Below are 22,168 nucleotides of genomic sequence, written 5' to 3'. Positions count from 1 at the left end.
GGATCAACAAACTTGAGCACTAATTATTAAATAAATAAAAAACTAATGTCACCAATCATCACCAAAATATAAAATAATGTATAAATTGGAAAAATATTTAAAATTTAATTACTTCAAATTTGTTTAATGAAGAGGGCGAATTAGAATAGTGCAAAAAATGTTTCATCGTGATTAAAGATCACAAATTTAAAATCAAGAAAAAGATTCTTTGTAACATGCATAGTAAGACTGTATATACTGCCATCACTCCTATGGAATTGATTGGTTGGTGGGGACTGCGGAGAATGGTTTTGCGAAAAATTGGTTGTTACAGGGTGGAATTAATTATGAGGAAATTGTTACAGAGGAAGGAAGAAGAAGGAAATGACGTGGCTGTAGTATCTGATAAAGTTGACAAGCAAAGTGAAGTTGCTGATGTGGATAGAAAGGGTGCAGTTGCTGACGTGTATTATGCAGCTACAAATCATGACAAATAGGAAATAATTGATTTTAGTTAGATTTTTGTTAGATTTGTATTTTCCCGCTTTTATTCTTTATTTAGTTAGCTGGTTAGGATCCGGTTATTGTATACATACATATATATAAAGGACCAATTGTATATTGATTGATCATTATTCAATGAAATCATGAGCCAAGCTCCTTTCCCTCGTTTTTGCATTCTCAATATGGTATCAGAGCTCACATAGAGTTTTAGTACTCATCTTTCGTTTGTTTTCTTTCAATTCTTCTTTGATTTCTACAATGGATCCTGAAAATTCTGATATGGATTTCAACACAAATCCATCAAATCCTCTGTTTCTTCATCCAAGTGAAAATCCATCGTTAATTCTGGTGAATCAACCATTAACAGGAAGCAACTATCATACTTGGGCGCGTTCACTAACTGTAGCGCTTTTGTCCAAAAATAAAGTTGGATTCATCGATGGAAGCATTATTACTCCACCACCTAATGATCCAAGTTTCTCTCAATGGCAACGATGTAATACCATGGTGATAACCTGGATACATCGCTCCATATCAGAGTCTATTTCAAAATCGATAATCTAGATCGAGAAAGCTCGTGATGTGTGGCTGGATTTGCAAGAACGCTTTTCTCAGTCTGATGTATTCAGAATCTCAGATCTACCACAGGAAATTTACAAACTGCATCAAGGTGATCGTAGCGTGTCAGAATTTTATACAGAACTCAAGACTATGTGGGATGAACTTGAGAACTTGAAGCCACTACCTGCATGTACTTGTTTTCCTCCATGTACGCGTGGTGCTTTCAGCAGAATGCGAGCTTATCGTGACAGAGATCACATGATCCGTTTCCTAAAAGGACTAAACGATCAATATGCTGTTGTTCGCTCTCAGATTATGTTAAGCGATCCATTATCGAATGTTAATCGTGCTTTCTCCATGGTCTCACAACAGGAGAGACAATTTGGTGCTGATAATGGAGGTAACAATGGAAGCAGTTCATAACCATATGTTGTATTCAATAATAGCAACAATGCTACTGGAAGTGATGGTTGTAGCAATAATAATAACAATTTCACTGGAAATGATGTTCGTAGAGGTTTTAATAGTCCAGGAGGCAGATATGGCAGAGGACGTGGTAGATATGGAGGAAGAGGAAATCTTTTGTGCACTCACTGTGGTAGGATCAACCACACTACTGAAACCTGCTATCAACTCCACAACTATCCACCTGGATACCATACGAGAAATGCTCAATCTAGTGCCAATAATGTTGCTCAGGATAATGCTACCATGACTACCAGAAATGAGATGAATCTTAGTACTTTTTCACAAGAACAGTACCAACACTTGGTTTCTCTTCTGCATAATTCTCATAATCCCAATGCAGTAGCTCAAACTGCTCCTAATACTCTCAATGCTTCTAATCATGCTGTGAACATTACACAGATTTCAAACATACACACGGATGCTTCAGGTAGTCTCAATACAAAGTGGGTAGTAGATACTGGTGCAACTGACCATATATCTCATGAGCCTTTATTCTTTTGTTCTCTCCATAAAATTGAACCCATATATGTCATGCTTCCTAATGCAACATATATAGTATGCCATTTTTCTGGTACTGTTCATTTGCTACCTAACCTCACATTAACAGATGTTTTATTTGTTCCATAATTTCATGTGAATTTAGTATCAGTTTCAAAACTAATTCACACTCTTAAGTGCCATCTGATTTTTCGTGATTCTTTGTGTTTCATTTCACAGAATCCCTCCCAGGAGATGATTGGTATTGCTAGACAGCAGAAAAGCCTCTATGTGATAGTAAATGAGGATAACACCTTGAAGAATAAGGACTCATAGCCTGAAACAGTGTCCCATTGCAATAATAATACATCTAATGTATCAGATTCTTCTCTTAATGAATCTGTTTTATGGCATAGAAGACTAGGCCATGTGTCAGATAATATTTTACAAGCAATGTCATCCCAATTTCCCTTGGTTTCTTGTTCTCAATATACACAACCTTGTGATTCGTGTCATTTAGCCAAACAAAAAGATTACCTTTCGTTTCCAGCACCTCAGTCACTAATTAAGTTTTTGAACTTTTGCATGCTGAAATACGGGAGCCATTTCATATTCCATCCATTCATGGGCACAAATATTTTTTAACTTTGGTAGATGACTTCTCACGATTCACTTGGATTGTCTTAATGAAACATAAAAGTGAGACACGAAGCCATATTCATCATTTTCATTCACTAGTTGCAAACCAATTTGGATCTTCCATTAAAATACTGAGGAGTGATAATGGAAAGGAATTTTTAATGCCTGAGTTCTTCAGTTCAAAGGGCATAATACATCAAACTAGCTGTGTTGAGACACCACAGCAAAATGCTGTTGTGAAACGTAAGCATCAACATTTGCTCAATGTGGCACGTGCTTTAATGTTTCAAGCTCCTCTTCCTCTCAGCTTGTGGTCATATGCTGTTAATCATGTTGTTCATCTTATTAACCGTGTGTGCACTCCATTGCTTTGCAACATGACTCCATATGAGAAACTCTATGGAAGACCTCCTATCTTAGTTCACTTACGAGTTTTTGGATGCTTATGTTATGCTTCCACCAACTCATCCCAACGCATAAAATTCTCTCCACGAGCTAGGAAAGGAGTTTTTGTTGGATATAAGGATGGGACTAAAGGATATTTGGTATATGATTTGACCTCCCATGCACTTTTGGCTTCGCGGAATGTTGTATTCTATGAGCATAATTTTCCTTTTAAACCAATCCCACAAACTCATGTTCCAGTCACACCACCTGTGTCACCTGATTTAAATAGTTTTCCTGATACTTATGATCTGGTTTTTCCCATAACCACTCCAAACACTGATCCTCCAAACCTTAATCCATCTCCAACCAATTCAAACAATACACCCAGTCCTACTCCTACCTTTACTGAGTCAGAAGTCAACATTCCACCCTCACATACAGTTCTTCCTCGTTCTTCTCGAGTTCATGGTCCTCCTCGCTACCTCATTGACTATCATTATGGGCTTTCTGCTATAAAAAATACAGTCATCTCCAGGTACTCCTCTTTACCCTTTATCTGATGTAATTTCATATGATTCATGTTGCTCACCTTACAAACTTTTTTGTCTGAACTCTTGTACCTAACTTGAACCCCACATTTATTCTCAAGTTGTTCCACATAAAGAGTGGAAGGAAGCAATGCAGATTGAACTCAATGCTTTAGAACATAACAAAACATGGTCTCTTGTTGAGTTATCTCCCACTAAACAACCCATAGGTTGTAAGTGGGTCTACAAAATTAAGTATCACTCAAATGGCACAATTGAGCGATATAAGGCGAGGCTTGTGGCCAAGGGATTCACGCAGCAAGAGGGGGTTGATTACTTTGACATGTTCTCCCCTGTTGCAAAGCTTAACTCAGTTAGAACACTCCTAGATGTTGCTGCAGTAAAAGGATGGCAACTTACTCAACTTGACGTAAATAATCCATTCCTCCGTCCTATTGCGGCAAATGCTTGTCAAAAGGCGTTTGTAACTAATCGTGTGGGGGATTTTGGTTTATTATTAGGAATTTTAGGTCTTTATTGGATAACGGGTAGTTTGGAATTTCAAGATTTGTTTCAAATATTCAAAAATTTGATTTCGTCTCTCAGTGTCAGTGTCGGCCCAGCAGAGTGCTTTCGCCGTTGGTGTTCTTTCCGATCTCTACGCATTTCACCGCTCCACCGGAAATTCCCTCTGCCCCTACCGTACTCCAGCTTGATAGTTTCCACCGCTTGTCCAGGGTTGAGCCCTGGGATTTGACGGCGAACTTAAAAAGCCACCTACAGACACTTTACGCCCAATCATTCCGGATAACGCTTGCATCCTCTGTCTTACCGCGGCTGCTGGCATAGAGTTAGCCGATGCTTATTGATCTTAATGAGGAGGTTTATATGCAAATTCCTCCTGGCTTACAAACCTCTCACCCTAACCTTGTTTTTAAACTTCACAAGTCTCTGTATGGCTTAAAGCAGGCAAGTCGCCAGTGGTATGTCTAGCTTTCATCAGCTTTGGTTTTGTTGGGTTATACACAAACCAATTCTGATCATTCCAAGTTTGTTCGACACACTTCTTCAAGCTTCACAGTACTTTTGATATATGTTGATGATATAGTAATTTTGGGAGATTGTCTTGAAGAGATTAACCGAGTGAAATCTTATCTTGATAATAGATTCAAGATAAAGGATTCGGGAAACCTAAGGTACTTCTTAGGCTTGGAGGTAGCTAGATCCAAGTCAGGAATCATTGTTAATCAACGAAAATACACCCTTGAGCTTATCTCAGATGCTAGGCTATTGGATGCAAAGTCAGTATCTACCCTAATGGATTCATTGTGCAAATTATCTTGTACGCAAGGAACCATTCTGAATAATGCAGCTACATATAGACGCTTAATTGGTCGTTTACTTTATTTGACCACAACGCGTCCTAACATATCTTTTACAGTCCAGCAATTATCGCAGTTTGTTTCGTGCCCTTCTGATATTCATATGGCAGCTGCAGTTCGGGTTTTGAAATATTTAAAAGGAAGCCCAACAACTGGGTTGTTCTTTTCAGCAAATACCAACCTCCATGTAAGTGGGTTTGCAGATGTAGACTGGGCATGTTGCCCAGATACGAGAAAGTCAATCTCAGGGTATTGTGCTTTCATTGGATCATCCCTAGTGGCATGGAAAGCCAAGAAACAGAGCACCATTTCGCGTTCTTCCTCAGAAGCTGAGTACCGAGCCTTGGCAAGCCTTTCATGTGAGTTACAGTGGTTGCAATACTTATTCACAGATTTGCGTATTCCCTGGAACAAACCAGTGTTAGTCTTTTGTGATAATAGATCAGCAATTTATCTTGCTCACAATCCAGCATTTCATGAGCGTTCTAAGCATATCGAAATCGATTTCCATGTAAAGCGTGAGAAGATACTTTCTAGCTTGATCAGGTTACTTCCAGTAAGTTCTGTATCACAACTCGCTGATGTGTTTACTAAACCTTTAGCTTGTGCTCATTTCAATTTCATCATGTTCAAGATTAGTCTTATCAACATTATGCGTCCATCTTGTGGGGGGTGTTACAAAAGAAGGAAGAAGAAGGAAATGATGTGGTTGTAGTATCTGATAAAGTTGACAAGCAAAGTGAAGTTGCTAACGTGGATAGAAAGGGTGCAGTTGCTGACGTGTATTAAGCAGCTACATATCATGACAGATAGGAAATAAATTATTTTAGTTAGATTTCTGTTAGATTTGTATTTTCCCGCTTTTATTCTTTATTCTGTTAGCTGGTTAGGATCAAGTTATTGTATACATATATATAAAGGACCAATTGTATATTGATTGATCATTATTCAATGAAATCATGAGCCAAGCTCCTTTCCCTCATTTTTGCATTCTCAATGAAATCATTTGCTAGGGACTAAAGCGGGCATCGTAAAATTTGCTTAGGACCAAAAAAGGTATTTACTCAATTTTTTATTCATAAACATAATTAATTCAAAATTAATTTCAACACTTATAAGCTAGATGGATTTAAATTCCAAAAAGTAATTGTATTATCATTTTCAGCATTACGATATGTTGTTAGCTAGCTTGCAAGGTTTCTTTCACGTGTTTTCATACCATTTTAAGATAAGACTAAATTGTGTTCGGGCATCTAATGACATGGTCCTCGCTACGAGTGATTCACGTCAAACTCCTGTAAATTACAAGTTCATCTATATAAAACACATATTGGTAAATGTCACTGAATCTTGCGTCGTGGTTATCTTGGTAATGAAAACTTCATGTTACCGAATATTTTTATGCTATAGTTTAATTTGTTTTAATATTTAACTTGATTAAATTGAATATTTATGGGTCTTAAGATTACCTTTTTATTGATATGGGAATCGAGTTTTATATTTGAACTTAATACTTTGAATTTTAAGGAAGTCTGTATGCATTGAGAAGGATGAACAACTGATTCCAAATCATGCTTACTAAAGGACGATCTCATAGGACATGAATAGTGGTCTCCTGATTACTATGAAGGAGACCGTAGTTAGGATCAACAATGCTCCATTTTTGGTTCTTTTAGGCTTACTAGGATTATTATTGAAACTCCCGTGAACCACAAGCCAAAGAAAGTAACTATCTTTTATGAGGCTTGAATCTTCCACTCATTATCCCTTCCAGTGTATATTTTGTGCTATAACTTATTTTTAACGCAAAAAATTTATCTGTTTCTTATAATTTATTTTATTTTCCCTTTAAGCTGACAATGTGAAAAGGTGTAAAAAATCAATTCAACTCAAAAGTTTAAGTTTTTTGGATGAGGACCTTTTTAATGGTTTATATTATTCTTTAACATATCTTTTCACGCAGATCTTTGGGCTTGAAGTGTGTATGTTGCACATGTCTAATTTTTGATTTTATCTTGTACTTATTTAATTCCACTAGAAAGTAAGGAGCAATGAGGATCGAACTCGTAATCTTATGGTCACCAAAGCTTTGGTACCATGTAAAGAACTAATTCAACTTAAAAGCTTAAGTGCTTATTTGGATCCTCTTTTTTTTAAGCTAGAAGCTACTTATAAGCAGAAGCTAGGCCAAACAAGTTTTCAAAAAAACTCTTATAATGAAAAGCTCTTTTTTTATAATGAAGAAAAAAGTTAAAAGCCAAAAGCTCCTAAGAGGAGCTTCTTTTAAGCTCTTATTAACTTTTCTTAAATTGTGTGCTTTTTTTAAATGAAGAACTATAAAGAGAGAGAGTTTTCTTGAAATATGTGCTTTTAAGTAACTTTTAAACTAAATTTTTTTATGTAATCACTAAATAACTTTTAGCTTTTTTTAAGCTCTTTTTTTAGCTTTAACTTATAAGTAGCTTCTAACTTAAAAAAAGAGGATTCAAACAGATTCTAAATCAACATATGCCAAAGTAGGAGTAACACATGCATAGAGTTTGAATTCGCCACGACCATTGGAGGAGATGAAGAATTTTGACTATGATAAGGCATGAGGTACCCAAGAAAGATATTTATGGAGCTAAATGTTGACAGAAAAAGAATAACATGAATGATTTTTGTGTGATCATAGAATCCATCATAGGCTAAAAGGAAATTGTAAATGTGGAGCTAAATGTTGACCAACAAGAAAAGCATGAACATGAAATGAGAGTAGTGGAAATGAAAATGTTAAAGTGGATGTGTGATCATGCAAGGATTTATAAGATAAGAAATAAAGGCATTTAGAAAAAAGTTTAGTAATAATAATAGAAGAAAATATGAGGGAACATAAATTGAGATTATTTGAATGAATTCTTCAAAAGCCCTTACATGCTCCAGTAAGAAAAAAACTTTGTTACAAAGAGTATAACATAAAGAAAAGAAGTGGCCAACCAAAATTTATTTGGGAGAAAGTGATAAAATACAAATTAATGGAGTTAGAAATAAAATGATGTGAGGCTTATCTTAGAATCTAATGGAGAAAAGTTATTAAAACTGTAGAAGGGTAGATTTGTGCTATTAGCTTTTTTTTTCCCTCTCTCTTTGAAAAATAATAATAATTTAATTTCTCAATTTTTTTATTTGGTTTTTATTCTGTATAAATTTTGTTTTCTTGTTTATTAGTTATTTATTTTAATGTGTAATCTATTGTGGAACCAATTAATTTGGGATAAAATGATACTGCTGTTATATATTTTATAAAATAAATAAATAACGACCAAGAATGAAAGTTGAATGACTTGGATATTCCTAGCCCATTTGATATTATTGAAAATGAAATAAGTGCCTTTAGGCCATGACAGATATGCATGAAGTCCATTTATATAGAGACAAAGGAAATAAGCCTTTACAATTACAAATACCATCAAAATTGACTTTCTTGTTCTACTTAATTCCAACATGAACAACCCTGCAGATAAAAGGGACCAGTGTCAGAAGATGAGAAAATTTACAAGCTGTGAAGCCTCTTCCTTTTCAAGGAGAAAATTATGCAGCAACAAAAGTGAAGTCTCTTCCACACTGAAGCTTTACGACGACCAGTGGATGATTAAGAAGACACTTACTTATAGTGATCTTGGAATGTCGAGCAGACTCTTGTTAGGTTCATATTCGGACATAAAATAGATTTTGACTATATTGGATGTTGATCATGCAAGAGCCGCAGAAACTGAGAAAGGAACACTAGTTAGAGTTTGGGACATAAACACCAAATCCATGCACCAACTCTTTCTAAAGCTGTAGTCTTCATCTAAGAGCTATTTTCTCATGAGATATTTCTCATCGAAAAGTGGAAACAAGATTTTGTAAGAAGAAGAAAGCTCAACAAAGGGGATGATATTGGATTCCAATGGGATCCATATAAGCATTTTCAATTTCTATGTTCTTAAACGGGTTATGCCAGTAACTCAATCAAAGTGTTAAAACACGAAGTCCTATATATGCTATAGCTTATTAATTTGGTATCACTACACAAAAATGTGTTATTTATGGAGGTTATTTATAGGAGGTCGTTAGAACCTCCAAAAAAATACATAGATTGTGACATTTCTAGGGAACGTGATATTATGTTTGTGTGATTGTAACGGGAATGAGTGTATCTCAATAACCAATCCATATAGCAGTGTCCTTATTTTAATTCCTTATTTGTAGTAGTGTTTTCTGTTGTAACAACCCTCATAGGTATAAGTAGCTGTGTGGCTGTTAAGAAAAGATATCAGAAAAATGTTGGAAATCCTCATCTCTCTCGTGACTCTTTCTCCTTCATTTCTTTCTTCTCCTCCTCTTACCCTTTATGCATTTTCTTCTTCTTCTGTAGCATCCGCTACAATGGTGTTTCAGATATGCTCAACAGAATCCTGTGTCCATTGCCTCCACAAGATACCAGTTTGATTCCAAAGATAGCATATTTAACTACCAAAGCTTGTGATATTTCAGCTACTAGACTTAGAGAGGAGAAAACAATTAAATTTCATACTGGTAATGCTTCTGTTATTTATGTGGACCATGAACTTGGTGTTGATTTTGTGTTTCTTGCAAAAACATGTGCAATTATTGGACAACATTTGTGCATGTTATTCTCTGGTATTGTTGGGTTCAAGTTAACTAACAAGTGCTGCAGTAGGGTGTCAACAACTGACTTGGTTTTAACTATGACCCAAGTGATTAGGAAACATGGTGTTCTTGGAAAATTTGTTGAATTTTATGGTAATGGTAAGGGTAAATTTTACGATGTGCACCGTAATTACTTGCAAAATTTTCAGGGGTGTTAATCTCTAGGCGTACAATTGGTGTAACACCCCATCTACAGCCGGTTAGTTAACATACATATGGTACAATAACTCGTCTTAAATTATGAATTAAGCGGAAGACTTAATACAAGTATTACCTTTAATTATTGTAAAAAGGCGGATAAATTTTTTCTTTCATCTTAATACTACTATGATTACGTTACTTTAAAAAATTAACGCATTTACTATCATTCTTCGCATTGCCACGTACAAAACCTAATTCCAATTGTGATAATATGTATAGTCTCATACCTGTACAAACTTCTTGAACAATCTACTTATGTCCGTTCTATTCATTTTTGTACTTAACAAATATATTCCATTCAAACATGATCATAGAGACCATTTTGAACAGAAACCTACGGACAGAATAACGACTGTAATTTGGATAAAATCTGAATTCCTATAATACAGGAAAATCTAGAAAAAACATAAATAAATATTATCTGACTTATAATTCATCCATGAATTCACACATAATATGGCTCAGTGCCAGTCCTGAACACAATTAAACCTACGAATCTTAAATTTACAGCAGATAACACACAAATCTGAAATACCTTGTACACTGAATAATGGCTTAATGCCAATACACAAATACATACTGAAATTTATAACTTCAAAAATAATCAAAACAAAGGCTAAACATGTCTTTCAAAATGATAACAGCTATCAACATGCATGATACTACACATGCCTCAAAATAAGTATATACAATATATACACAAGACTCAAAATACATAATCCAGCTCCAACACTTGCCACTCTATACAGTCTTCTTGCCCTGAGATGACTGATCAACAACTGTAAGAATACCTGAAATATATCCCCACAACACATGGTGAGAAATAAATCTCGTAAACTCAGGGTTTATGGAGAAGTCTCCACCCACGAGTTCACTTCCTGCATGAAAGGTCAGATACATAGTATAACATACATCATACAAGCACAAAATAATATCAGACCACTTGTCTGTACAGATAACTCTGAGACCTGAGTCCCAAGAGCAACCAAAGCCAACCAATCCAGCAGCACTCATGGCATATCTGATATGTTCATTGTACAAGAACCAATATAGCACAACTCATTTCACATCAAATCATATTATCACCTATATGAATGCAACTACACTATATTTCTGACTACCACAAAACACAAACATACAGATATACCTCCAAGATCATGAAATCCTGGTAGAACAAACAAAGAGGAAAAATCCTCGTAAACCAAGAGCTTAACTCTTGTAACTCCTAGCAAGTTTACTTGTACACAAGTAACTAAGTCAAATCCTCCGAACACTGATAATAAATCACTATATCTCCTGATTCACACCTGTACCCAGATATATATCAAACTCGACATACACACAACAACTTGTAACACAAGATTCACATCTTGTCAATTCCACATTAAACTCTTAATAATTCACTTTCAACAATTCATGATCATACCACAAGTCAGACTTACCCTTAAAACTTGACATTTGTTCACACACAAAAAGCACATTTTGTCTAGGACTCAATATTCCACGTTATTTTCTCTATGGGATTGAGATTATACTAACTTTTCATACAAATATAAGTTACACTCTTTTTAATATATATTTAATATATATTATGTTCTTATTTAAAAGATTATGTTTTCTTAAAAAATAAAAATATATTTACATTTTAGCATATCTCAACGTGAATAATTTTTTTTGCGACAGTAAAGAAAGTCTCTTAAAATTAACTTTTTATCAGCTATTAATTTTAATTATTTTATTAATGAATTCAAATTTTCAAAAGATATAACCAAGTTTTGAATATTATTATTATCGATTTTCAGATCTTATTCAAAAAAATTCATTTGATATTTAAAAATATTAAAGTTAATAATAAAAAAATTAAATTGACCTTGCTATAACCGATTTTAGTAGATGTTGTTGGTCACCCCACATCGATAAGGTCCCAAAATGGTTTATAACTTTATATAATATCACTGTGTGTAACACCTCATTCATGACTGGTTTGTTATCATTACGTATGATAACAAGCGTAAATACAATCACAACAGTTGAATAAAAATACGGTTGAACTTTTTCCTTTTCTTTTAAGAAATTTTTTTCTATTAAAAACTCTTTTCGTATTTAAAATAATTCAAAACTGTAATTATAACTCATACATTGTGCGGAATAATTAAACTATGCTTAAACATATCATACATCACTTCTACATAATTTCCAAGTGGTCCCATAAATCAACAAGGCTTAAATCCCATTTTATTCATGCTTAATTTGAACAATCTTCACGTTTTATCCTACTGGGAATAAATCACATAACCTTTAATTCCAAGCTTTTAGTATGTTATACTAGACTTCTTTTGCTTTTCGAAAAAGTATATTATTAACCATTTGGTTAAGTAAAGTCTGAGTTTTGAACCTCACAAGATAGCTCTTGCATTCAAACTTTCTAAAACAAAGCATCAACTTCATATTTAAACTAGGAATAATTCACTTACCCAAAAGTTCTAAGACTTAGTAGTATTGTAGCCCTATGTGTTATCTTCACATAGTTCAAACCAGTGTTTTAAAACTCGAACCGGTCATCGAACCAGTTGAGGTACTGGGTCACTGGTTCAACCAGGTTGAACCGAATTTACTGTTCACATATTAAAAGTATAAAAATATTACTTATATTATTAAAAATTCACATAAGAAAACTATCAATGAGCTTCAAAAAATAAATTGATTTTCAACGATAGCAAATATTATATACTTCTAAGCTTCTAGCTCTAGATCATATTCTAATACTGGATTAAAATTGCAATATAAGTTAAATGCACTTTTGTGCTTGACATGATACAGATAAATTAAATCATGATAACAAATAGTATGCATGAAATATACACTAAAAAAAAGTATCCACCGTTGAGATGAGATCATGAGACCATTAGTGTTTATCACCACTTAACTTCATGAGATCATTATAAGATGCAACTAAATTACATAAACGAACTGCACTAATTTAAAATACCTTATTATTTTCACCTTACTTTTAATCATATTCATCATAAAATATGAATATGATTTAATTCAAGAGTTCTTATCAATAAAAAAAAAAAATTACCAAAAAGAAAAAGAAAAAGGAATAATCGGTCTAACCCGGGTTTCGGCCGGGTCAACCGGTCTAATCCGGGTTGACTGCAGAAGTGGTTCAACTACCTGCTCGGACCGAGGAACCCACCGGGTCACCGAGTCCCGGGTCGACCCGGCCGGTCCGAGCTGGGTTTTAAAACTCTGGTTCAAACCGCGTTCTATTTGGAGTTCTTTAACTCAAGTTATGATTATTTTTCCAAACAATGCTGAAAACCATGAGACGAGTTCTCTGCTATTTTCTGACGCTAGTAGCTCCAACCTAGCACCAAAAGTTCCAGAAAACTCAATTGCCTCTGTTTTATGGCGCTAAGAGCGCCTTTACGGTGCGAGTAGCACTGCGAAACAATGACTGAAACCTACTTTGGTGTTTCAGCCATAACTATAGTTATACTTATCCAATCGATACAATCTTGGTCTCCTTGAAAAGCAAAGAAAAATATCTTCATCTTCCATGAAGACCAAGAGATCCAAATATATCACATAGGATATGAAAAATGGACAAAAAAGATGGGGTTTATTATGTTTGGATTGGTTTCCAAACCAATTTTCACATATCACCTAATATTCCAAACTCAAATATCTCATACATGATTCATTTATCTTTCTTCTCATTTCTTTCATATAATCTCCTATACATGCCTCAACATCATAGTTCATTTCTCCACTTTTAAATGCCATAAGAGAGTACCTTCAAGTTTGGTGTCTCAACATGGTTATTTCTCTTATTACCATTACTTATTATGGTAAAACTCCATACCTCATTGACGTATACTCACAAACACATTATCCATCAACATATTCACCTAAGCATCATCAATCTATATAGCCTCATTGGCATAGGGTTTCATGATGTTTCCAACATAAGTACAACTAAAACTCATTAGGTTACCTAGCCTCATTGGCATAGGATTTATCAAATATCACTTGCATCACAAGCAAGCACCAAAAATACATCTCAAATACACATTATATAAATTAAGGATTACATATGTTCTTATAAACATATGCAATGTCCATAAGTCTCACATCATTACTAACTTGGAACTTAGCTTTACATACTCATGATCAATATTCTATACAACATCATATATCATGAATGATACAAAAAGAACTATGTTTATAATTTACGTTCCTTTCTAATCTCAAAATACATGTTCTCCTCAAAATATGATTGCAAGCATATAAGTATCAAAAGTAATCAACAACAACAACATGCTATATCATGACATCTACATTGGTCTCTGGGATGATCCCTTTCCTGCTATAGCAGTACCCGAAATGATATCCCCAAAACGTGGGGTGAGATAAAATCTCAGTAAACCAAGGGTCCTTAGAGGATTACTCCACCCTTAGGTTCGCTTCCTGTGCATACATAATAACAATAGTAAAGCATAACATACATCATTTCAAACATCACATGGAACTTCCAAGAGAGATCTGCAAGGATTGTTTCTCTTAGCTTCTTACCACAAGGAGATCCACATAGGGCTGTTTCCAAGAAAAATCCATAATATCACACATTCCTTAAACAATCTACGGAACTTCCAAGAGAGATCCGCAACAAGTTGTTTCTCTTAGGTTTTTACCACTTGGAGATCCGTATAGGGCTGTTTCTAAGAGAAGTCCATAATCTCACTCTAGGAACCGCCAAGATAGATCAGCAATACATTGTTTCTCTTAGGTTTTTACCACTTGGAGATCCGCATAGGGATATTTCCAAAGGAAGTCCCTACCAATCATTATTTCACACAACACAAGGAACTTCCAAGAGAGATCCGCAAAAGGGTTGTTTCTCTTAGGTTCTTACCACAAGGAGATCCGCATAGGATTGTTTCCAAGGATAAGATAAACCATCTAGAGATCTGCAGGGGCTATTTCCATAAGAAGTCCTCACTAATATGGTACGGGATCCTCAAGGGTTATTCCCCTGTATTAACCACAGGGAGTTCTCTAAAGAGCTAGCTCCAAGGAAAGGCCACACGCCTTAACATACATATATACGTGCATTCTAATGGTCAAAAAACCATCCAATCCTTTAGTGTTTATCATTCATTACCTTATTCATCCTTTATCAGTCATCAACTTATGGTATAACATTTTGTCAACTTATTCAACAACAGTTTTTTAAAGTACAAACTGGTTTGGTTATAGTTCAGTTTGGAAAATTTGAATACCCTTATAATAAAATAAAAAATATTTGTTCCTACCAACTTATGGAATAACTTTTTGTCATACCACAAAGCATAAAGAATTTGAATATAAGAATTGAATTTCAGAATAAAAGAAGATAAAATTTTGTTAGGAAAATTAATTCTGGAAAGAATTTTAAAAATTATAAAAAAAACTACTTGCTAAATATATATTAAGAATATGTTTTTAAAGTAAAAAAATAAATTCACTTGATTGATGTACCTAAATTTTTTTATGTATTTAGCGAGAAGTTCTGGATTTAAGGGAGCATGTTTAGAAAGTCTCACTACTTTCTGCCGAAAAGAAGAGGTTAAATTTGAGTTCGTATTACCCTCATTTACCCTGTGGCAGCCGTTGCCGGATTTTCGCTGAGAATTAAATGTAAATTGTCCTTTACTCTGTATTCTTAAATATTTGTGTGTCAAGAAATGCCTAATCCCTTCTACCTCTGATATCGAAAAGTATCTGGGGATCCCAATGGCCCATGGTAGGATTAACCATGCTACGTTCTAGCATATCATTGGAAGGATGGACCAGCGTTTAGCTTCCTGGAAGAGAACCTCCCTTTCTCTAGCGGGAAGAACAACGTTGGCCTAATCGGTCATGATCGCTCTGCCTCTGTACACTATGATGTCTTGCCCTCTCCCTGTAAGAACTTGTAAGGAGATCGACAAGAGGGTTCAGGATTTTATATGGGGATCCACTGTAGATAACCGTAAAATTCATGCTATAGCTTGGGATAAAGTTTGCAGGCACAAAGAGGAGGGAGGACTTAGCATCCGACAAGCCCAGAGAATGAACCAAGCGACTATGATGAAACTGGGGCATGGGATGCTTACCAAGCAGAATGATCTCTGGGTAAGGGTCCTAAAGAATAAGTACAACGTTGGAAATGATCTTATCCCTCAGATTAAACCTAAGCAGACTTCCTCATTCTTATGGAAAGGGATTGTCAAAGTGTGGCCCAAAGTTGTGGAAGGCTCCAACTGCCAATTTGGCAACGACAGAGGGACGAAATTTTGGTTAGACAAATGGGCCCCTGGGGGTGTTACGTTTCTGAGTCACATTACTGCCCCTATCCCTTCTGATCACTGCTCTTGGACGGTGGATAAGTTCACCAATACGGATGGCTCTTGGAATTGGACCCTTCTTAAATCTCATATGGATGATGAGGCTTGTGCAAGAGTGGCAGCCATCGTGCCCCCTAATTCGTCCTAAGGAGAAGACATCGTGTTGTGGGATCATTTCCATGATAGAGCTTTCTCCCTCAAAACTGCCTATTCCGCACTAATGGACGACCCACAGATTAATGCTAACAGCAATTGGAAGGGTGTGTGGAAATGGGATGGGTCCCAACGGCTAAGGTCCTTTCTCTGGCTCCTCATGGGCAGTAACCTCCTAACCAATGCTACCCGAACCTACCGTCACCTCTCTCCAAGCGCTGCTTGCCCTAGATGTGACAATATCTACGAAGATTTCCTCCATGTCATGAGAGACTGCCGGAACAGTAAAGTAATCTGGGAGAGGATGGTTCCGGACAAGCTGCGTCTGAGGTTCTTTACATCAGACTTCCCAATCTAGTTTGACGAGAATATCAGCACAAAGGAGAAGTCGGGAACTCAGGATATTCAATGGAATATTCTTTTTGGGATTGTTTGCTGGCACATTTGGCAAGGACGCAACAAATTAATCTTTGAGGGAGAGTTGTTCCAGCCTACTGCCATTATTATGAGGGCTGTGGATTATGCTAGAAATTGGGAGAAGGCTAAGGCTACACTATTAAAGAGTGGATTGATCAGGGAAGAACGAAGGGAGAGAATTATCTCGTGGAAAGCTCCTCCGGTTGGCTGGGTGAAACTGAACGCGGACGGCTCTAGCTCGAACGGAGGAGCGATATCCAGCTGCGGAGGAGTGATCAGGAATGAAGCTGGTACTTGGTTAATGGGATTCCACAGGAATACTGGCAACGGTTCTGCCCTTAGGGATGAACTTTGGGGTCTGCTTCATGGTATAGAGATTGCATGGAGTGCTGGATTGAAACAGGTGTGGGTGGAGAGTGACTCCCTTGTTGCTGTCCAACTCATTATGGATGATTGTTCTGTTGGCCACCCTCTGGCCCCCCTCATATCCAGGATTAGGAATTGCCTATCTGGTGCGTGGCTGACTTACGTATCCCATACCCTCAGAGAAGGGAACATAGTAGCGGATTGGCTTGCAGGTTTTAGCCATGACCACGTAGACTGGAATTTATGTATCTTAGATCAACCCCCTACGGGTTGCTTGCCCCTCCTTCGCAGGGATGAAGTTGGGCTAGGCAGCTTAAGAATGTGTAGTTCATTTGACTAGTGTCTCTTTGTATTTCCCGTATTTTCAAAAAGAAAAAAGAAATGCCTAAAAATAAAGGTATGTTTAAATCTAGAGTAAATACTCGTTTTAGTCCTCAGCAAATTTCACGATGCCCGCTTTAGTCGTTAGCAAATAAAAAGGTTATTCGTGGTCCTTAAGAAATTCAAAATGGATCCATTTAGTTGAAATTGTGGTCCCTCATAAATTTAAAAAAGATCCACATTAGTCCCTCGAAAGGACTAAAATGGGTCTATTTTAAATTTCTTAGGGACCACGACCTTTTTATTTGCTAGGGACTAAAGCGGGTATCGTGAAATTTATTGAGGACTGAAAAAAGTATTTACTCTTAAACCTACTTTGTAGAGCTACTCGCACCATTATGTAAATATTTCTGATTTGAAGAAAATTGCTTGCGTGAAAAATACTTGATTTATTCAATTTTTTTTTTAAATATTTGTAGTTTTTAAGCTCATATTTTGTATTTAAGATTTGAGAGAACTATTTATTTTCGTCAAATTAACTGTTATTATTTATTAGGTCATATTTATTAATTAATTATTGATTTTTAATAAGTTACAACTGTTAAATTGATAAAAATCAACGGTAAAATTTGATAGTAATTTTAAGATTTAATATTCTTTCAATAATAACCCGTCAGGCCGCCTCCGTCCGCATGCTTGGTGACATTGACACGTGCTACAAGAGTGGGTGAGGAGAGCCCATGATAATTCCGGTGAGGTCGTCCATACCGTATGTATACAATGGGAAATGGAAATGAAATGACGAGTCGTGATAATACCGTTTTTAAAAAATTGTCCACTTTTTCATGAAACGCCAAACAAGGCGCAGAAAAGTGGAGTGAATATTATTTCATGTCCACCACCGAACTCTGAACCCAACCCATTTGAACGGAAAATGAAGAAGAACAAGCTACACAGTTACTCAGTGGCTTCTCTGAGGAAGCGTCTAGTGTATTAAGGGTGAGTCCTCTTCATCTCAACCGTCCATTGTTGCATCACTTCTCACATCATCGCCGTGGATGGGCCAGGCAGCTTCAACGGCCTCCGTCGCTTGCCGCCGCGAAAGCGTCCAAGCCCAACGCTCCACCGACACCTCCTCCAAGACCAGATCCACCGCATCGGTCTCTCCGATGCTTGCATCCGCCGCCGCCGAAGACTACCTCGACGATAACCGTCGCGGCGATGAAGTTATCGGTGAAATCCGTGACTACACCTCGGATCTCCCCAACGAGTGCTTGGCTTCTGTGTTCCAGTCGCTCAGCTCCGCCGATCGCAACCGCTGCTCCCTCGTTTGCCGGCGGTGGCTCCAGATCGAAGGACAGAGTCGTCACCGTCTCTCCCTCAACGCTCAATCGGATCTCCTTCCGGTAATCCCTTCCCTCTTCTCTCGCTTTGATTCGGTCACGAAACTCGCGCTCAAATGTGATCGCAGATCCGTGAGCATCAGGGACGAAGCGCTCGTTCTTATCTCTGAGCGGTGCCCTAACCTCACGCGCCTCAAGCTCCGCGCGTGCAGGGAGCTCACAGATGCCGGAATGGAAGCCTTCTCGAAGAACTGCAAGGGTTTGAAGAAGCTCTCGTGCGGATCTTGCACCTTCGGATCCAAAGGCATGAACGCGGTGCTCGATAATTGCGCCGCGCTAGAAGAACTCTCCGTCAAGCGCCTCCGTGGAATCTCCGATGCGGCTGCGGCGGAGCCGATTGGGCCTGGCGTTGCGGCCGCGTCGCTCAAAACCGTTTGCCTTAAGGAGCTTTACAACGGACAGTGTTTCGGCTCATTGATTCTCGGCGCGACGAATCTGAGGACGTTGAAGCTTTTCCGGTGCTCCGGTGATTGGGACAAGCTCTTTCAACTCTTGGCAGATCGAGCTATGAGCGCGAGCATGGTTGAGGTCCACCTCGAGAGGCTCCAGATTAGTGATGTTGGCTTGCAAGCTATAGCCAATTATTCGAACCTAGAAATTTTGCATCTTGTTAAGACCCCAGAATGCACGGATTTTGGACTAATTGCAATTGCGGAACGATGCAAGCTCCTAAGGAAGCTTCACGTTGATGGGTGGAAGGCAAATCGTATTGGTGATAAAGGGTTAATAGCAGTTGCCAAGTGCTGCCCTAATCTACAGGAACTAGTGCTTATGGGTGTTAACCCCACTAAAGCGAGTTTGGAAATGTTGGCATCTAATTGCCAGAATCTAGAGCGGTTGGCTTTATGTGGAAGTGATACGGTTGGTGATCCTGAGATATCGTGCATTGCGGCAAAGTGTATAGCTTTGAAGAAACTCTGCATTAAGAGTTGTCCTGTTTCTGATCATGGGATGGAAGCTCTGGCAAGTGGGTGTCCGAATTTGGTGAAAGTGAAGGTGAAGAAGTGTAAGGGTGTTACCTCTGAAGGTGGGGATTGGTTGAGGCTGACTAGGGGTTCAATTGCTGTTAATTTAGATACTGGTGAAACAGAACAACAAGATGCAAGTGCCAGTGATGGTGGAGCACAAGACAATGGTCTAGAATTTCCTTCAATGCCTAGCCAAACGGCAGCATCAGCATCAGCATCCGCATCAGCCAGTATTGCATCAAGCAGTACTGGTCGATCTAGTTCATTCAAGTCAAGGTTAGGGCTTTTGTCTGGGAGGAGTTTAGTGGCTAGCACTTGGAGAAGATGGTCAGGTGGGAGCACTAGTGGCCGCCATGGTTAGAGAGACAAAGCAAAATCAAACCGGAGTCTTTGATCATTTTTCATTATTTTGTGTTGTATTACTTTGATTTCCTATTTCTTGTACTTAAATTTGAAATTTATGCCGTGTGATGTTTATTGATTGCCTTTTGAATTGAATCTTCACGGTTGAAGTACAATGACTCGTTTTTTTTTTTGGTTTCTCTTCGATTGTTGTTAGTGCTTTACTTTGTTTGATGAACTCACTTCTCACTCATCCTTATCATTTATATACAGGGTAAATACAACATATTAGAAAAGTAGAAATATAAAAACTCACATAGGGTCACATGCGATTGCATTGTTTGGTTTGTATCTATTTAACATTTTTTTTCCCGTTACTTTTTGTTTCTCTGATTCATACTCATGTTAGCCTATCCTACTGCACAATATTATGTCCACTCAGTCTCGATTCATAGATGTGGTGATGGATTGGAAACTGCAGCACGTATAATTTCACGGAGGTTGAGCATGACTGGCTTTTGTATTATTTATGATTTATGATTTATGATTGGTGTATCAATGTTTCGAACTGAAAACATTGTGTTAGATGTTTGATAGTGAATGGCAGAAGATATTTTTCGTTTTCTGTATATATCTTGGGAGATTAAAACGGTTTCTAACGTGTATGAACATGATTCGTGAAAAAAATGATCTCTTAAAATTGCAGCTGCTCCTCAATTTTTAAATTTTTTTTTTTTTTGAAGGGTTTATTTTGGTTTCTTCAGTTTTGCCTATGATATTTGTTTGGCTCTTAGACGGTGCAACTGAGATATCCACGCTGATCAATATATTAAGACTTTTATATGAGTGTGACCTGATTTGATTTCTTTGGCAGCAAGCAAGTGGCATTTTATTAGAATATACAACCTTCTGTTTTGTTGATTTAAAAAAAGTATTACTGAACTGTTATTATTGTTTGATTTATCCTGTCTTTCTCTGAGTTTGTCCGGTTAATTGCATAGCTCGTTTACAGCAAAATAAAATCCACGCGGTTTGAGATTAAAAATCTTGAAGGACACACCGTCTAATGCCAACATAAAAATGGATCTTTGGGCACATATTTGTCGCAGGATTCTTTTTTGTATGAAGAGTTTTTGGGTTTTTCATGACGATTAAACTGCCAAAGTCACATGTTGAAAAAATGTTGATTTATTTCACTTACCCTAAGCATTATTTTGCCATTCTTCTCTATCCAAAATTTCCTCCCTTATGTCCCTGGGATTTGAATCCCCTACGGTTGGTGCAGTTCGAAAAAGAGCATGGAGGCTCACATTCCTTTCCCTCTACTGCAGTTGAACTGATCCGAATTTTTATCACTAAATTTTCATCAAGGTGTCGGAGATACAATATTATACGGCGGTAGCAAATGTGTCTCTGATCCCCCTTTCATCCTAGCCAGAGTTCAATGTCGCACTTTAGCATGTCCTTCAGGTGAACCGCTGGATCATATTTTCATGCCTTGATACAAGGTCGTGTAGATGATTTATTTTTGCTGTCTATTGAACATGATTCAGAATAGTTTACTTTTCTCTTTAAGAGAACATTATCATGTTTTAAAAATGAGAATAATCTAAAGTTCTATTCAACACATTTTCTCATTTTATTTTTATAATTCTCATATTTCTTCTATATTTAAAATAAAAATTTTATTCCTTCTATTTCGATGTACACATGTTCTTCGGAACATTGACTCGACATAGATTTCCACTTGTATTAAAGTCGAAACTGAACGTATGGAGATGTGAAAGGGCATCCAAGGCATGGTTTTGATGGTCCTAAGTTGTTCTGGGTGTGTTCGCTGCCATGAGCCAAAACCAAAAGCACTTTGTTCTATTATACTGTTAACTCATCAAGAACACACTTCAGTTACTAAAGTGATGCATCCCCCAGGAATAACAAGCTTTGACCGAGTAACAAATCAAGCACAAAAAAGATAAAATGCGTGCGCTAACTGCACTCATGACAGAA

The 22,168-nt window shown here is 37.0% G+C and overlaps 4 protein-coding genes and 1 pseudogene across 4 annotated transcripts; all 5 read left to right on the top strand.

Annotated features, from left to right (window-relative positions):
* Positions 1–741: 741 nt before the first annotated feature.
* Positions 742–2,325, top strand: LOC133298667 (uncharacterized). The gene is made up of 4 exons (XM_061497998.1): positions 742–990; positions 1,048–1,444; positions 1,562–1,959; positions 2,230–2,325. The coding sequence occupies exons 1-4, from the start codon at positions 742–744 to the stop codon at positions 2,323–2,325; spliced, it is 1,140 nt and encodes a 379-aa protein (XP_061353982.1).
* A 1,368-nt stretch (positions 2,326–3,693) lies between these two features.
* LOC133298666 (uncharacterized mitochondrial protein AtMg00820-like) lies at positions 3,694–4,258 on the top strand. Its single transcript, XM_061497997.1, has 2 exons — positions 3,694–4,051; positions 4,149–4,258. The coding sequence occupies exons 1-2, from the start codon at positions 3,694–3,696 to the stop codon at positions 4,256–4,258; spliced, it is 468 nt and encodes a 155-aa protein (XP_061353981.1).
* A 142-nt stretch (positions 4,259–4,400) lies between these two features.
* On the top strand, positions 4,401–5,713 carry LOC133298665 (uncharacterized mitochondrial protein AtMg00810-like). Its single transcript, XM_061497996.1, has 3 exons — positions 4,401–4,525; positions 4,616–5,480; positions 5,564–5,713. The coding sequence occupies exons 1-3, from the start codon at positions 4,401–4,403 to the stop codon at positions 5,711–5,713; spliced, it is 1,140 nt and encodes a 379-aa protein (XP_061353980.1).
* A 2,647-nt stretch (positions 5,714–8,360) lies between these two features.
* Positions 8,361–9,777, top strand: LOC133298664 (uncharacterized; annotated as a pseudogene).
* Positions 9,778–18,267: 8,490 nt separating this feature from the next.
* LOC133298662 (F-box protein At1g47056-like) lies at positions 18,268–20,357 on the top strand. The gene has a single exon (XM_061497994.1). It carries the CDS (start codon positions 18,507–18,509, stop codon positions 20,178–20,180), a length of 1,674 nt encoding a protein of 557 aa, XP_061353978.1. The 5' UTR covers positions 18,268–18,506; the 3' UTR covers positions 20,181–20,357.
* Positions 20,358–22,168: the final 1,811 nt, after the last annotated feature.

This window comes from Gastrolobium bilobum, unplaced genomic scaffold (genome assembly GCF_033153095.1).
Source record: "Gastrolobium bilobum isolate Gb01-03AN ecotype WA unplaced genomic scaffold, APGP_CSIRO_Gbil_v1 utg4434, whole genome shotgun sequence".
Lineage (NCBI taxonomy): Eukaryota > Viridiplantae > Streptophyta > Magnoliopsida > Fabales > Fabaceae > Gastrolobium > Gastrolobium bilobum.
The sequence above is the reverse complement of the archived record's forward strand: the minus strand, read 5'-3'. Positions and strand labels throughout refer to the sequence as shown.